Source organism: Amblyomma americanum, chromosome 4 (assembly GCF_052857255.1).
Source record: "Amblyomma americanum isolate KBUSLIRL-KWMA chromosome 4, ASM5285725v1, whole genome shotgun sequence".
NCBI classification, from domain to species: Eukaryota; Metazoa; Arthropoda; class Arachnida; order Ixodida; family Ixodidae; genus Amblyomma; species Amblyomma americanum.
The window spans coordinates 27033298-27050142 of NC_135500.1; the positions used below are offsets into that span (position 1 = coordinate 27033298).

Below are 16845 nucleotides of genomic sequence, written 5' to 3' on the forward strand. Positions count from 1 at the left end.
CTTTAAAGATCATCTTTCGCTGCTACCTTCGTGGGAAGCTGCCACCTGAGACGGACCTGCGCACGTTGTCCCTTCGACGCCTACTGCGGCAATGATTACGGACAGCGCCAGCTACTTAAGCTCAATCGACATCGAGCCACTCTGTGGGCACGGCGAAGCCTTCAGGATGAAGCCTTCTGAAACGTTTATCCTGTTTTTACAGGCTTTCCTGTGCCAGGTTTCAACTTTGGATCGCGCCTCAAGTACGTGCTTTGTCGCTGCCAGCTTTAAAGCTAATCTTTCGCTGCTACCTGCGTGAAAAGCTGCCACCTGGGACAGACCTGCGCACGTGTTCCCTTGTGCGCCTACGGCGGCAATGATTACGGACAGCGCCAGGTACTTTAGCTCAGTCGACAACGAGCCACTCTGTGGGCACTGCGAAGCCTTCGGGATGAAGCCTTCTGAAAAGTTCATCCTCTTTTTACAGGCTTTCCTGTGCCATGCTTTAGCTTCAGATCACGCCTCAAGTACGTGCTTTGTCGTTACCAGCTTTAAAGAAAATATTTCGCTGCTACCTGCGTGGAAAGCTTCCACCTGGGACGGACCTGCGCACGGGTTCTCTTCGACGCCTACTGCGGCAATGATTACGGACAGCACCAGCTACTTAAGCTCAGTCGACACCGAACCACTCTGTGAGCACGGCAAAGCCTTCAGGATGAAGACTTCTGAAACGTTTATCCTGTTTTTACAGGCTTTCCTGTGCCATGCTTCAATATTAGATAACGCCTCAAGTACGTGCTTGGTCGCTACCAGCTTTAAAGATCATCTTCCGCTGCTACCTTCGTGGAAAGCTGCCACCTGGGATGGACCTACGCACGTGTTCCCTTCGAAGCCTACTGCGGCATTGATTACGGTCAGCGGCAGCTACTTAAGCTCAGTCAAGACCGAGCCACTCTGTGGCACAGCGAAGCCTTCAGGATGAAGCCTTCTGAAACGTTTATCCTGTTTTTACAGGCTTTCCTGTGCCATGCTTCAACTTTGGATCGCGCCTCAAGTACGTGCTTTGTCGCTGCCAGCTTTAAAGCTAATCTTTCGCTGCTACCTGCGCGAAAAGCTGCCACCTGGGACAGACCTGCGCACGTGTTCCCTTCTGCGCCTACTGCGGCAATGATTACGGACAGCGCCAGGTACTTCAGCTCAGTCGACATCGAGCCACTTTGTGGGCACTGCGAAGCCTTCAGGATGAAGCCTTCTGAAACGTTTATCTGGTTTTTACAGGCTTTCCTGTGCCATGCTTCTACTTCAGGTCACGTGTTAAGTACGTGCTTTGTCGTTACCAGCTTTAAAGATCATCTTTTGCCTCTACCTTCGTAGAAAGCTGCCACCTGGGACGGAACTGCGCGCGTGTTCCCATCGATGCCTTCTGCGGCAATGATTACGAACAGCACCAGCTACTTTGGCTCAGTCGACATCGAGCCACTCTGTGGGCACGACGAATTCTTCAGTATGAAGCCTTCTGAAACGTTTATCCTGTGTTTATAGGCTTTCCTGTGCATGCTTCAACTTTGGATCACGCCTCAAGTACGTGCTTTGTCGCTACCAGCTTTAATGATAATCTTTCCCTGTTACCTGCGTGGAAAGCTGCCACCTGGGACGGACCTGCGCATGTGTTCTCTTCGACGCTTACTGCGGCAATGATTACGGACTGCGCCAGCTACTTCAGCTGAGTCGACTTCGAGCCACTCTGTGGGCACGACGACGCCTTCAGTACGAAGCCTTCTGGAACATTTATCGTGTTTTTACAGGCTTCCCTGTGTCATGTTTCAACTTTGGATCACGCATCAAGTACGTGCTTTGTTGCTACCAGCTTTAAACATCATCTTTCGCTGCTACCTTCGTGGAAAACTGCCACCTGGAACGGACCTGCGCACGTGTTCCCTTCGACGCCTACTGCGGCATTGATTACGGTCAGCGCCAGCTACTTAAGCTCAGTCAAGACCAAGCCACTCTGTGGGCACTGCGAAGCCTTCAGGATGAAGCCTTCTGAAACGTTTATCCTGTTTTATCAGGCTTTCCTGTGCCATGCTTTAACTTCAGATCACGCCTCAAGTACGTGCTTTGTCGTTACCAGCTTTAAAGATTAGCTGTTGCTGCTACCTTCGCGGAAGGCTGCCACCTGGGACGGACCTGCGCACGTGTTCCCTTCGACGCCTTCTGCGGCAATGATTACGGATAGCGCCAGGTGCTTAAGCTCAGTCGACATCAAGCCACTCTTTGGGCACTGCGAAGCCTTCAGGATGAAGCCTTCTGAAACGTTTATCCTGTTTTTACAGGCTTTCCTGTGCCATGCTTCAGATTCAGATCACGCCTCAAGTACGTGCTTTGTCGTTACCAGCTTAAAAGATCTTCTTTTGCTGATACCTTCGTTGAAAGCTGCCACCTGTGACGGACCTTCGCACGTGATTCCTTCTACGCCTTCTGCGGCAATGATTACGGACAGCGCCAGGTACTTAAGCTCAGTCGACAACGAGCCACTCTGTGGGTACTGCGAAGCATTCGGGATGAAGCCTTCTGAAACGTTTATCCTGTTTTTACAGGCTTTCCTGTGCCATGCTTCAGCTTCAGATCACGCCTCAAGTACGTGCTTTGTCGTTACCACTTTTAAAGATCATCTTCTGCTGCTACCTTCGTGGAAAGCTGCCACCTGGGACGGACCTGCGCACATGTTCCTTTCGACGCCTACTGCGGCAATAATTACGGTAAGCGCCAGGTACTTAAGCTCAGACGACATCGAGCCACTTTGTGGGCACTGCGAAGCCTTCAGGATGAAGCCTTCTTAAACGTTTATCCTGTTCTTACAGGCTTTCCTGTGCCATGCTTCAACTTTGGATCACGCCTCAAGTACGTGCTTTGTCGCTACCAGCTTTAAAGATAATCTTTCGCTGCTACCTTCGTGGAAAGCTGCCACCTGGGACGGACTTGCGCATGTGTTCTCTTCGACGCCTACTGCGGCAATGATTACGGACAGCACCAGCTACTTAAGCTCAGTCGACATCGAACAACTCTGTGCTCACGGGGAAGCCTTCAGAATGAAGACTTCTGAAACGTTTATCCTGTTTTTACAAGCTTTCCTGTGCCATGCTTCAACATTGGATCACGCCTCAAGTACGTGTTTTGTCGCTACCAGCTTTAAAGAAAATCTTTCGCTGCTGCCTGCGTGGAAAGCTGCCACCTGGGACGGACCTGCGCACGTGTTTCCTTCGGCGCCTACTGCGGCAATGAATACGGACAGCGCCAGGTACTTAAGCTCAGTCGATAACGAGCCACTCTGTGGGCACTGCGAAGCCTTCGGGATGAAGCCTTCTTAAACGTTTATCCTGTTTTTACAGGCTTTCCTGTGCCATGCTTTAACTTCAGATCACGCCTCAAGTACGTGGTTTGTCGTTACCAGCTTTAAAGATTAGCTGTTGCTGCTACCTTCGTGGAAGGCTGCCACCTGTGACGGACCTTCGCACGTGTTCCCTTCGACGCCTTCTGCGGCAATGATTACGGACAGCGCCAGGTACTTAAGCTCAGTCGACATCAGGCCACTCTGCGGGCACTGCGAAGCCTTCAGGATGAAGCCTTCTGAAACGTTTATCCTGTTTTTACAGGCTTTCCTGTGCCATGCTTCAACTTTGGATCATGCTTCAAGTACGTGCTTTGTCGCTACCAGCTTTAAAGATAATCTTTCGCTGCTACCTTCGTGAAAACTGCCACCTGGGACGGACCTGCGCACGTGTTCTCTTCGACGCCTTCTGCGGCAATGATTACGGTCAGCGCCAGGTACTTAAGCTCAGTCGAAATCGAGCCACTTTGTGGGCACTGCGAAGCCTTCAGAATGAAGCCTTCTGAAACGTTTATCCTGTTTTTACAGGCTCTCCTGTGCCATGCTTCAACTTTGGATCACGCCTCAAGTACGTGCTTTGTCGCTACCAACTTTAAAGATAATATTTCGCTGCTACCTGCGTGGAAAGCTTCCACCTGGGACGGACCTGCGCACGTGTTCTCTTCGACGCCTACTGTGGCAATGATTACGGACAGCGCCAGGTACTTAAGCTCAGTCGACATCGAGCCACTCTGTGGGCACTGCGAAGCCTTCAGGATGAAGCCTTCTGAAACGTTTATCCGGTTTTTACAGGCTTTCCTGTGCCATGCTTCTACTTCAGATCACGTCTCAAGTACGTGCTTTGTCGTTACCAGCATTAAAGATTAGCTCTTGCTGCTACCTTCGCGGAAGACTGCCACCTGGAACGCACCTGCGCACGTGTTCCCTTCGACACCTTCTGCGGCAATGATTACGGATAGCGCGAGGTACTTAAGCTCAGTCGACATCAAGCCACTCTTTGCGCACTGCAAAGCCTTCAGGATGAAGCTTTCTGAAACGTTTATCCTGTTTTTACAGGCTTTCCTGTGGCATGCTTCAGCTTCAGATCACGCCTCAAGTACGTGCTCTGTCGATACCAGCTTTAAATATAATCTTTCGCTGCTACCTTCGTGGAAAGTTGCCACCTGGGATGGACCTACGCACGTGTTCTCTTCGAAGCCTACTGCGGCATTTATTACGGTCAGCGCCAGCTACTTAAGCTCAGTCAAGACCAAGCCACTCTGTGGGCACTGCGAAACCATCGGCATGAAGCCTTCTGAAACGTTTATCCTGTTTTTACAGGCTTTCCTGTACCATGCTTCAGCTTCAGATCACGCCTCAAGTACGTGCTTTGTCGATACCTGCTTTAAAGATCATCTTTTGCTGCTACCTTCGTGGAAAGCTGCCACCTGGGACGGACCTGCGCACGTGTTCCCTTCGACGCCTTCTGCGGCAATGATTACGGTCAGCGCCAGGTACTTAAGCTCAGTCGACAACGAGCCACTCTGTGGGCACTGCGAAGCCTTCAGGATGAAGCCTTCTGAAACGTTTATCCTGTTTTTACAGGCTTTCCTGTGCCATGCTTCAACTTTGGATCACGCCTCAAGTACGTGCTTTGTCGCTACCAGCTTTAAAGATAATCTTTCGCTGCTACCTTCGTAAAAAGCTGCCACCTGGGACGGACTTGCGCATGTGTTCTCTTCGACGCCTACTGCGGTAATGATTACGGACAGCACCAGCTACTTAAGCTCAGTCGACATCGAACAACTCTGTGCTCACGGGGAAGCCTTCAGAATGAAGACTTCTGAAACGTTTACCCTGTTTTTGCAAGCTCTCCTGTGCCATGCTTCAACATTGGATCACGCCTCAAGTACGTGTTCTGCCGCTACCAGCTTTAAAGATCATCTTTCGCTGCTACCTTCGTGGAAAGCTGCCACCTGAGACGGACCTGCGCACGTGTTCCCTTCGACGCCTACTGCGGCAATGATTACGGACAGCGCCAGCTACTTAAGCTCAATCGACATCGAGCCACTCTGTGGGCACGGCGAAGCCTTCAGGATGAAGCCTTCTGAAACGGTTATCTTGTTTTTACAGGCTCTCCTGTGCCATGCTTCAACTTTGTATCACGCCTCAAGTACGTGCTTTGTCGCTGCCAGCTTTAAAGAAAATCTTCCGCTGCTACCGTCGTGGAAAGCTGCCACCTGGGATGGACCTACGCACGTGTTCCCTTCGAAGCCTACTGCGGCATTGATTACGGTCAGCGCCAGCTACTTAAGCTCAGTCAAGACCGAGCCACTCTGTGGCACAGCGATGCCTTCAGGATGAAGCCTTCTGAAACGTTTATCCTGTTTTTACAGGCTTTCCTGTGCCAGGTTTCAACTTTGGATCGCGCCTCAAGTACGTGCTTTGTCGCTGCCAGCTTTAAAGCTAATCTTTCGCTGCTACCTGCGTGAAAAGCTGCCACCTGGGACAGACCTGCGCACGTGTTCCCTTCTGCGCCTACTGCGGCAATGATTGCGGACAGCGCCAGGTACTTAAGCTCAGTCGACAACGAGCCACTCTGAGGGCACTGCGAAGCCTTCGGGATGAAGCCTTCTGAAAAGTTCATCCTCTTTTTACAGGCTTTCCTGTGCCATGCTTCAGCTTCAGATCACGCCTCAAGTACGTGCTTTGTCGTTACCAGCTTTAAAGAAAATATTTCGCTGCTACCTGCGTGGAAAGCTTCCACCTGGGACGGACCTGCGCACGTGTTCTCTTCGACGCCTACTGCGGCAATGATTACGGACAGCACCAGCTACTTAAGCTCAGTCGACACCGAACCACTCTGTGAGCACGGCGAAGCCTTCAGGATGAAGACTTCTGAAACGTTTATCCTGTTTTTACAGGCTTTCCTGTGCCATGCTTCAACATTAGATAACGCCTCAAGTACGTGTTTGGTCGCTACCAGCTTTAAAGATCATCTTCCGCTGCTACCTTCTTGGAAAGCTGCCACCTGGGATGGACCTACGCACGTGTTCCCTTCGAAGCCTACTGCGGCATTGATTACGGTCAGCGGCAGCTACTTAAGCTCAGTCAAGACCGAGCCACTCTGTGGCACAGCGAAGCCTTCAGGATGAAGCCTTCTGAAACGTTTATCCTGTTTTTACAGGCTTTCCTGTGCCATGCTTCAACTTTGGATCGCGCCTCAACTACGTGCTTTGTCGCTGCCAGCTTTAAAGCTAATCTTTCGCTGCTACCTGCGTGAAAAGCTGCCACCTGGGACAGACCTGCGCACGTGTTCCCTTCTGCGCCTACTGCGGCAATGATTACGGACAGCGCCAGGTACTTAAGCTCAGTCGACATCGAGCCACTTAGTGGGCACTGCGAAGCCTTCAGGATGAAGCCTTCTGAAACGTTTATCTGGTTTTTACAGGCTTTCCTGTGCCATGCTTCTACTTCAGATCACGTGTTAAGCACGTGCTTTGTCGTTACCAGCTTTAAAGATTAGCTCTTGCTGCTACCTTCGCGGAAGACTGCCACCTAGGACGCACCTGCGCACGTGTTCCCTTCGAAGCCTACTGCGGCATTTATTACGGTCAGCGCCAGCTACTTAAGCTCAGTCAAGACCAAGCCACTCTGTGGGCACTGTGACGCCATCGGGATGAAGCCTTCTGAAACGTTTATTCTGTTTTTACAGGCTTTCCTGTGCCATGCTTCAACTTTGGATCGCGCCTCAAGTACGTGCTTTGTCGCTGCCAGCTTTAAAGCTAATCTTTCGCTGCTACCTGCGTGAAAAGCTGCCACCTGGGACAGACCTGAGCACGTGTTCCCTTCTGCGCCTACTGCGGCAATGATTACGGACAGCGCCAGGTACTTAAGCTCAGTCGACAACGAGCCACTCTGTGGGCACTGCGACGCCATCGGGATGAAGCCTTCTGAAACGTTTATCCTGTTTTTACAGGCTTTCCTGTACCATGCATCAGCTTCAGATCACGCCTCAAGTACGTGTTTTGTCGATACCAGCTTTAAAGATCTACTTTTGCTGCTACCTTCGTGGAAAGCTGCCACCTGGGACGGACCTGCGCACGTGTTCCCTTCGACGCCTTCTGCGGCAATGATTACGGTCAGCGCCAGGTACTTAAGCTCAGTCGACATCGAGCCACTTTGTGGGCACTGCGAAGCCTTCAGAATGAAGCCTTCTTCAACGTTTATCCTGTTTTTACAGGCTCTCCTGTGCCATGCTTCAACTTTGGATCACGCCTCAAGTACGTGCTTTGTCGCTACCAACTTTAAAGATAATATTTCGCTGCTACCTGCGTGGAAAGCTTCCACCTCGGACGGACCTGCGCACGTGTTCTCTTCGACGCCTACTGCGGCAATGATTACGGACAGCACCAGCTACTTAAGCTCAGTCGACACCGAACCACTCTGTGAGCACGGCGAAGATTTCAGGATGAAGACTTCTTAAACGTTTATCCTGTTTTTACAGGCCTTCCTGTGCCAGGCTTCAACATTAGATCACGCCTCAAGTACGTGGTTTGTCGCTACCAGCTTTAAAGATCATCTTCCGCTGCTACCTTCGTGGAAAGCTGCCACCTGGGATGGACCTACGCACGTGTTCCCTTCGAAGCCTACTGCGGCATTGATTACGGTCAGCGCCAGCTACTTAAGCTCAGTCAAGACCGAGCCACTCTGTGGCACAGCGAAGCCTTCAGGATGAAGCTTTCTGAAACGTTTGTCCTGTTTTTACAGGCTTTCCTGTGGCATGCTTCAACTTTGGATTGCGCCTCAAGTACGTGCTTTGTCGCTGCCAGCTTTAAAGATAATAATTCGCTGCTACCTGCGTGGAAAGCTGCCACCTGGGACAGACCTGCGCACGTGTTCCCTTCTGCGCCTACTGCGGCAATGATTACGGACAGCGCCAGGTACTTAAGCTCAGTCGACATCGAGCCACTCTGTGGGCACTGCGAAGCCTTCAGGATGAAGCCCTCTGAAACGTTTATCCGGTTTTTACAGGCTTTCCTGTGCCATGCTTCTACTTCAGATCACGTCTCAAGTACGTGCTTTGTCGTTACCAGCTTTAAAGATTAGCTCTTGCTGCTACCTTCGCGGAAGACTGCCACCTGGAACGCACCTGCGCACGTGTTCCCTTCGACACCTTCTGCGGCAATGATTACGGATAGCGCGAGGTACTTAAGCTCAGTCGACATCAAGCCACTCTTTGGGCACTGCAAAGCCTTCAGGATGAAGCTTTCTGAAACGTTTATCCTGTTTTTACAGGCTTTCCTGTGGCATGCTTCAGCTTCAGATCACGCCTCAAGTACGTGCTCTGTCGTTACCAGCTTTAAAGATAATCTTTTGGTGCTACCTTCGTGGAAAGCTGCCACCTGGGACGGACCTACGCACGTGTTCTCTTCGACGCCTTCTGCGGCAATGGTTACGGTCAGCGCCAGGTACTTAAGCTCAGTCGACATCGAGCCACATTGTGGGCACTGCGAAGCCTTCAGGATGAAGCCTTCTGAAACGTTTATCCTGTTTTTCCAGGCTTTCCTGTACCATGCTTCAGCTTCAGATCACGCCTCAAGTACGTGCTCTGTCGTTACCAGCTTTAAAGATAATCTTTCGCTGCTACCTTCGTGGAAAGCTGCCAACTGGGATGGACCTGCGCACCTGTTCCCTTGGACGCCTACTGCGGCAATGATTACGGACAGCGCCAGCTACTTAAGCTCAGTCGACATCGAGCCACTTTGTGGGTACGGCGAAGCCGTCAGGATGAAGCCTTCTGAAGCGTTGATCCTGTTTTTACAGGCTTTCCTGTGTCATGCTTAAACTTTGGATCACGCCTCAAGTACGTGCTTTGTCGCTACCAGCTTTAAAGATAATCTTTCGCAGCTACGTTCGTGGAAAGCTGCCACCTGGGATTGACCTACGCACGTGTTCCCTTCGAAGCCTACTGCGGTATTTATTACGGTCAGCGCCAGCTACTTAAGCTCAGTCAAGACCAAGCCACTCTGTGGCACTGCGAAACCATCGGGATGAAGCCTTCTGAAACGTTTATCCTGTTTTTACAGGCTTTCCTGTGCCATGCTTCAACTTTGCATCGCGCCTCAAGTACGTGCTTTGTCGCTGCCAGCTTTAAAGATAATCTTTCGCTGCTACCTGCGTGGAAAGCTGCCACCTGGGACAGACCTGCGCACGTCTTCCCTTCTGCGCCTACTGCGGCAATGATTACGGACAGCGCCAGGTACTTAAGCTCAGTTGAAATCGAGCCACTCTGTGGGCACTGCGAAGCCTTCAGGATGAAACCTTCTGGAACGTTTATCCGGTTTTTACAGGCTTTCCTGTGCCATGCTTCTACTTCAGATCACGCCTCAAGTACGTGCTTTGTCGTTACCAGCTTTAAAGATTAGCTCTTGCTGCTACCTTCGCGGAAGACAGCCACCTGGGACGCACCTGCGCACGTGTTCCCTTCGACGCCTTCTGCGGCAATGATTACGGATAGCGCCAGGTACTTAAGCTCAGTCGACATCAAGCCACTTTTTGGGCACTGCAAAGCCTTCAGGATGAAGCCTTCTGAAACGTTTATCCTGTTTTTACAGGCTTTCCTGTACCATGCTTGAACTTCAGATCGCGCCTCAAGTACGTGCTTTGTCGTTACAAGCTTTAAAGTTCATCTTTTGCTGCTACCGTCGTGGAAAGCTGCCACCTGTGACGGACCTGCGCACGTGTTCCCTTCGACGCCTTCTGAGGCAATGATTACGGACAGCGCCAGGTATTTAAGCTCAGTCGACAACGAGCCACTCTGTGGGCACTGCGAAGCCTTCGGGATGAAGCCTTCTTAAACGTTTATCCTGTTTTTACAGGCTCTCCTGTGCCATGCTTCAGCTTCAGATCACGCCTCAAGTACGTGCTCTGTCGTTACCAGCTTTAAAGATCATCTTTTGCTGCTACCTCCGTGGAAAGCTGCCACCTGGGACGGACCTGCGCACGTGTTCTCTTTGACGCCTCTGGCGGCAATGATTACGGACAGCGCCAGCTACTTAAGCTCAGTCGACATCGAGCCACTTTGTGGGTACGGCGAAGCCGTCAGGATGAAGCCTTCTGAAGCGTTGATCCTGTTTTTACAGGCTTTCCTGTGTCATGCTTAAACTTTGGATCACGCCTCAAGTACGTGCTTTGTCGCTACCAGCTTTAAAGATAATCTTTCGCAGCTACGTTCGTGGAAAGCTGCCACCTGGGATTGACCTACGCACGTGTTCCCTTCGAAGCCTACTGCGGTATTTATTACGGTCAGCGCCAGCTACTTAAGCTCAGTCAAGACCAAGCCACTCTGTGGCACTGCGAAACCATCGGGATGAAGCCTTCTGAAACGTTTATCCTGTTTTTACAGGCTTTCCTGTGCCATGCTTCAACTTTGCATCGCGCCTCAAGTACGTGCTTTGTCGCTGCCAGCTTTAAAGATAATCTTTCGCTGCTACCTGCGTGGAAAGCTGCCACCTGGGACAGACCTGCGCACGTCTTCCCTTCTGCGCCTACTGCGGCAATGATTACGGACAGCGCCAGGTACTTAAGCTCAGTTGAAATCGAGCCACTCTGTGGGCACTGCGAAGCCTTCAGGATGAAACCTTCTGGAACGTTTATCCGGTTTTTACAGGCTTTCCTGTGCCATGCTTCTACTTCAGATCACGCCTCAAGTACGTGCTTTGTCGTTACCAGCTTTAAAGATTAGCTCTTGCTGCTACCTTCGCGGAAGACAGCCACCTGGGACGCACCTGCGCACGTGTTCCCTTCGACGCCTTCTGCGGCAATGATTACGGATAGCGCCAGGTACTTAAGCTCAGTCGACATCAAGCCACTTTTTGGGCACTGCAAAGCCTTCAGGATGAAGCCTTCTGAAACGTTTATCCTGTTTTTACAGGCTTTCCTGTACCATGCTTGAACTTCAGATCGCGCCTCAAGTACGTGCTTTGTCGTTACAAGCTTTAAAGTTCATCTTTTGCTGCTACCGTCGTGGAAAGCTGCCACCTGTGACGGACCTGCGCACGTGTTCCCTTCGACGCCTTCTGAGGCAATGATTACGGACAGCGCCAGGTATTTAAGCTCAGTCGACAACGAGCCACTCTGTGGGCACTGCGAAGCCTTCGGGATGAAGCCTTCTTAAACGTTTATCCTGTTTTTACAGGCTCTCCTGTGCCATGCTTCAGCTTCAGATCACGCCTCAAGTACGTGCTCTGTCGTTACCAGCTTTAAAGATCATCTTTTGCTGCTACCTCCGTGGAAAGCTGCCACCTGGGACGGACCTGCGCACGTGTTCTCTTTGACGCCTCTGGCGGGAATGATTACGGACAGCACCAGCTACTGAAGCTCAGTCGACACCGAACCACTCTGTGGGCACGGCGAAGCCTTCAGGATGAAGACTTCTGAAACGTTTATCTTGTTTTAACAGGCTTTCCTGTGCCATGCTTCAACATTGCATCACGGCTCGAGTACGTGTTTTGTCGCTACCAGCTTTAAAGATCATCTTTCGCTGCTACCTTCGTGGAAAGCTGCCACCTGGGATGGACCTACGCACGTGTTCCCTTCAAAGCCTACTGCGGCATTGATTACGGTCAGCGCCAGCTACTTATGCTCAGTCAAGACTGAGCCACTCTGTCGGCACGGCGAAACCTTCAGGATGAAGCCTTCTGAAACGTTTGTCCTGTTTTACAGGCTTTCCTGTGCCGTGCTTCAACTTTGGATCACGCCTGAAGTACGTGATTTGTCGCTACCAGCTTTAAAGATAATCTTTTCCTGCTACCTGCGTGGAAAGCTGCCACCTGGGACGGAACTGCGCGCGTGTTCCCATCGATGCATTCCGCGGCAATGATTACGAACAGCACCAGCTACTTTGGCTCAGTCGACATCGCGCCACTCTGTGGGCACGACGAATTCTTCTGTATGAAGCCTTCTGAAACGTTTATCCTGTGTTTATAAGGCTTTCCTGTGCATGCTTCAACTTTGGATCACGCCTCAAGTACGTGCTTTGTCGCTACCAGCTTTAATGATAATCTTTCCCTGTTACCTGCGTGGAAAGCTGCCACCTGGGACGGACCTGCGCATGTGTTCTCTTCGAAGCTTACTGCGGCAATGATTACGGACTGCGCCAGCTACTTCAGCTGAGTCGACTTCGAGCCACTCTGTGGGCACGGCGACGCCTTCAGTACGAAGCCTTCTGGAACATTTATCGTGTTTTTACAGGCTTCCCTGTGTCATGTTTCAACTTTGGATCACGCATCAAGTACGTGCTTTGTTGCTACCAGCTTTAAAGATCATCTTTCGCTGCTACCTTCGTGGAAAACTGCCACCTGGGACGGACCTGCGCACGTGTTCCCTTCGACGCCTTCTGCGGCAATGATTACGGACTGCGCCAGCTACTTAAGGTCAGTCGACATAGAGCCACTCTGTGGGCACGGCGAAGCCTTCATTATGAAGCCTTCTGAAACGTTTATCCTGTTTTTACAGGCTTTCCTTTGCCATGCTTGAACTTTGGAGTACGCCTCAAGTACGTGCTTTGTCGCTACCAGCTTTAAAGATCATTTTTTGCTGCTACCTTTGTTGAAAGCTGCCACCTGGGACGGACCTGCGCACGTGTTCCCTTCGATGCCTACTGCGGCAATGATTACGGACAGCACCAGCTACTTAAGCTCAGTCGACATGGAGCCACGACCGACACTGGATTATGCGAGCGTCATATGGGATCCGCATCAGAAAAAAACAAGTTGACAAGATCGAAGAAATTCAGACAACGGCGGCTAGGTTCATTTTGTCAGAATACAGAGTTACAGATTCGGTGACTGACATGCTTCGTGAACTAAACTTGCCTCAGCTTTCAATTCGAAGGAAGGTTGCCAGCCTAAAAATGTTTTATCTGTTATATATAACCACTTCAACTTGAACACAAGGAGCTACTTGAAACAGCGTTTTTCTATAGCTGTGAGATTTTACAAAGATCAGGTTACACCCATGACGACCCGAATAAGTTCCTTTAAACACTCCTTTCTCCCCAGAATCATACCTGAATGGAATTCCTTGCCTGAGGACATTTCACAAGCAATCTACACCACTTTCAGACTTTCCTGTCCCATTATTTGCTGTCATTCATTATGTGCTTTACCTGCGGTTCCCATCCTCGGTGGTCTGAAACCGAGCATATAATTATGACCACTTACCTATCTGACGCACTTGTGGTTTTATCTGCTGGCAAGATGATTTCATGTAAGTTGTATAAAATTTCTACTTGTGGCTGTGGTGTACTTCTTGAGTTGTATTAATCCACCTGTAATGGTCTTACGGCTTGCAGTATCAAAATAGAAAATAAATAAAAAATACCAGAAGTCAGCAAATTTCGCTCTGTTATACGGAATTGTTGCAGGCATGTATACGCAGTAAACTCTTTGGAAGACAGAAAAATAGCTGAATTTTCTGGGCTTGGTAAGTGTGGGAAGAGTAGGAAATCTTTCAGAGGCACTGTATTTTTAATGCCCTGATATGATGAGAAGGTGAATGATGAAGTTTATTCTGTGCCGTTTCTAGCATATTAGCAGTGTAGGCTTGGTGAGAACTGCAGAATCGAACTCAAAAACAGCTAAGTGAATTGTTGGACGCAGAAATGGCTGACGCCGCCAAGCAAAGCCACATTGGCGTACTTTCCAGCGCCAGCAACGTGCATGGGGGCTGCACTCGCACGACGGACAACAAGAGTAAGGTATGCCAGGCAGGTGCACACAGGAACAGCTGCGCACACGTGGCAGCTAGGAAGTTTGGAGGCGATGGAGAGAAGGGCAACAAGCTAATCACAAGGAATGAGGTCACGATGTGCAGGTAGGCTTAGCACGAGACAAACGAGGACAAGAGAGGGACACAGGACGAGCGCTAAGAAACGGAAGCAGAATTACGAGCTTGAGGAACTGAATGCGCATGCCCAGCTTTCCACTGATTAAGAAGATGGGACTAGATAAAGACAAACTGAACCACAATAATCTGGGACTAAACCATGTCAAAAATCACACGGAAAGAATCCAGAAGCACCTGTTCGAACTTCAAGGAGCAAAACCCAACAATTTACGCAGTATTTAGAAACAAAGCTTCCTTCGAAACAAAACAATAGACGCTTCACTCACGCACTAATCGCTTCCTAACCCATGCATATATGACGCCTCAAGAAGCTCCCGTGCAAGATATCCCCTAGCACGGAGAAGAACTCTTTTACCAAAAAAGTGTGTGACATTCGCAGCTCAAACATTGCATAGGCAGGTTATTAGATTGAGATGATTTAAAAGAAGCAGCGTGTTCTCTTAGGCGTTCATTTAGGCAGCGACCGGTCTGCCCTATATAGGCGCGGCCACAGCTCAGAGGGACTTCGTAAACAACACCAACCTTTCACGCAACAATTTTGGATACATGCTTGATGTTGCAAGGCAGTTTTTTATGGCTTCCGCTCGTCACTGCGCAAAGGCTTGAGTTTTCTAGTTGCTGTGAAAACGACGTCCACACCAAACTTGCTTGCTATCCTCTTTAGGTTATGCGACACGTGGTTAACGTAAGGTACCGTCATATATTTCTTTTTGTGCCTGGGTTCCATGGCAGTGCTAGGAACATGTCCTCTCTTTTCTTGCTTACGTAGCTGCTTAAAAAGGCCTTCCGCTACAGTCGTCAGCACCGAAACAGAATAACCAGCATTCCTGAGGTGTTCGACCTGGCGTCCGAAACTCGATTCCACTTGGTGAAAACATAACTTGGACAGCGCGGATCTAAATGACAGAGACAATACCACGATTCACAAGTGTTGATGTAAGGAATGATAAATTAAAGAGGTTTTCTTTGTACGTGGCATATACTCCCAACATATATGGCTTGTTATGTTAAAAAGCAATCGTAGATCTGAAAATTGGAGCGAGTCATTTTGCGATGGTTCGAAGGTAAAATTCATAGAACTGGAGACGACAAAAACCGCTCCAGGACCGAGTCAGCAACAAGAGAAATGTTATCATTCCTTATTTGTAAAATGACTAGGAAATCATCAAGAAATCTAGAAACATGGGCGACAAAATCATTGCTCACATTCAGGTCTAGCTCACGGTCAAATTTTGGAAGAAAAATTTCGCATAAAACAGATGTTACGCAAGAACCAATGCAAATCCCTCGTTTTTGAACACATTTCTGCTGGAAAGTAATAACAGTGGAATAAGGTAAAACATAAGTAATTCTAAAATAACCTCCACAGTGAGACCACAACCGTTCTGGAACGCCACACAACTGAACAGGTCAATGCTCTTACAGACAGCAACAAGAAGCTCATCATGTGGCACTTAGTAGAACACTTCCTCAATGTCCACGGAGAAGGCCACCGCGGTGGCTGAGTGGTTATGGCGCTCGGCTGCTGGCCCGAAAGACGCGGGTTTGTGCGCAGCTGCGACGGTCGAATCTCTATGGAGACGAAATTCTAGAGGCCCGTGTGCTGTGCGATTTCAGTGCACGTTAAAGAACCCCAGGTGGTCGAAATTTCCGGAGCTCTTCACTACGGTGTCTCCAATAGCCTGAGTCGCTTTGGGACGTCAAGCCCCAATAAACCATACCAATGTCCACGGAGAAGCCACTGAAAGGGAGAGGGGCTCAGAAATGACACCGGGCTCTAGAATGAAATTATTTTTGTAATTGCATCCCAGCACGCCCTGAAACAAATCGATGTGTGGACACGTTCACACTCCTTAGTGCGCAGTGGTTGAGCCGCAAGATGTGGGCTCAGCGACCACAAGCGCTTGAAATGGAGCCTGAAACAAGAGGTGGTATTTCCGTCCAATAACTAGGTGGAACCGTAGAAACGCAAAAGTGAGAGAATACCCCACCCTAACAAAGAGCGACAAAAAGTGATGTGATGCATGTATTTCGCAGCTTCCGGCGCCTGCGCGGTGGCACTCCGGACCACCAGTGGGACCCGTGTCAGAGCTGGGCCGACATCGAGTGGCTGCGAGGCGCCGTTCACCTGCCCCTCGTGCTCAAGGGCATTCTCAGAGGTGCTGGCATCCTTTCACTTCCATTCTGGAACGCGGCCAGGGCAGCTTTTTATTATTTATTATGCCATGCCTCCCCTTTGGCTCAGACTATAGGGTCGTAAGTGGAAATTGCAAGGCACCGTATGTGCAGCATTTTTTTTCCCGCTGGGTGCTATTAATCCCAGATTGCAGAGTTCAGTTTATTAATAAAAGCTCTACTGCAGCGTACCTTCGTAACCGCAGCAAACTTGGACGTGACGTGCGTCACCCAAGACTGTTGCATCAATGCAGCGCAGAGATACACTAAAAGGTTTATCGGCGTCTATATCTGTTGCCAGTGCGCGCGACAAGGAAAACAAGCTTCGAAAGTTTCAGTTCTCCTTTGATTCAGCTTCCCTCGGTCACAGCCGCAGTGGTGGCGTGTGCGCTCCTAGAAGTCGCACATCACCT

General features: G+C 50.0%; 1 protein-coding gene across 4 annotated transcripts in view; it reads left to right on the forward strand.

Annotated features, from left to right (window-relative positions):
* LOC144127845 (2-Hydroxyacid oxidase 1-like) overlaps positions 1–16845 on the forward strand; it is a 349853-nt gene that overhangs the window by 257954 nt on the left and 75054 nt on the right. For all 4 annotated transcript variants that reach the window (XR_013313585.1, XM_077660809.1, XM_077660811.1 and 1 more), the window contains one exon: positions 16295–16416. Coding sequence is in view for 3 of the 4 variants with exons in the window: in XM_077660809.1 (XP_077516935.1) it covers positions 16295–16416 (122 nt within the window). In the remaining variant the exon portion in view is untranslated. The remainder of the gene's footprint in view (positions 1–16294; positions 16417–16845) is intronic.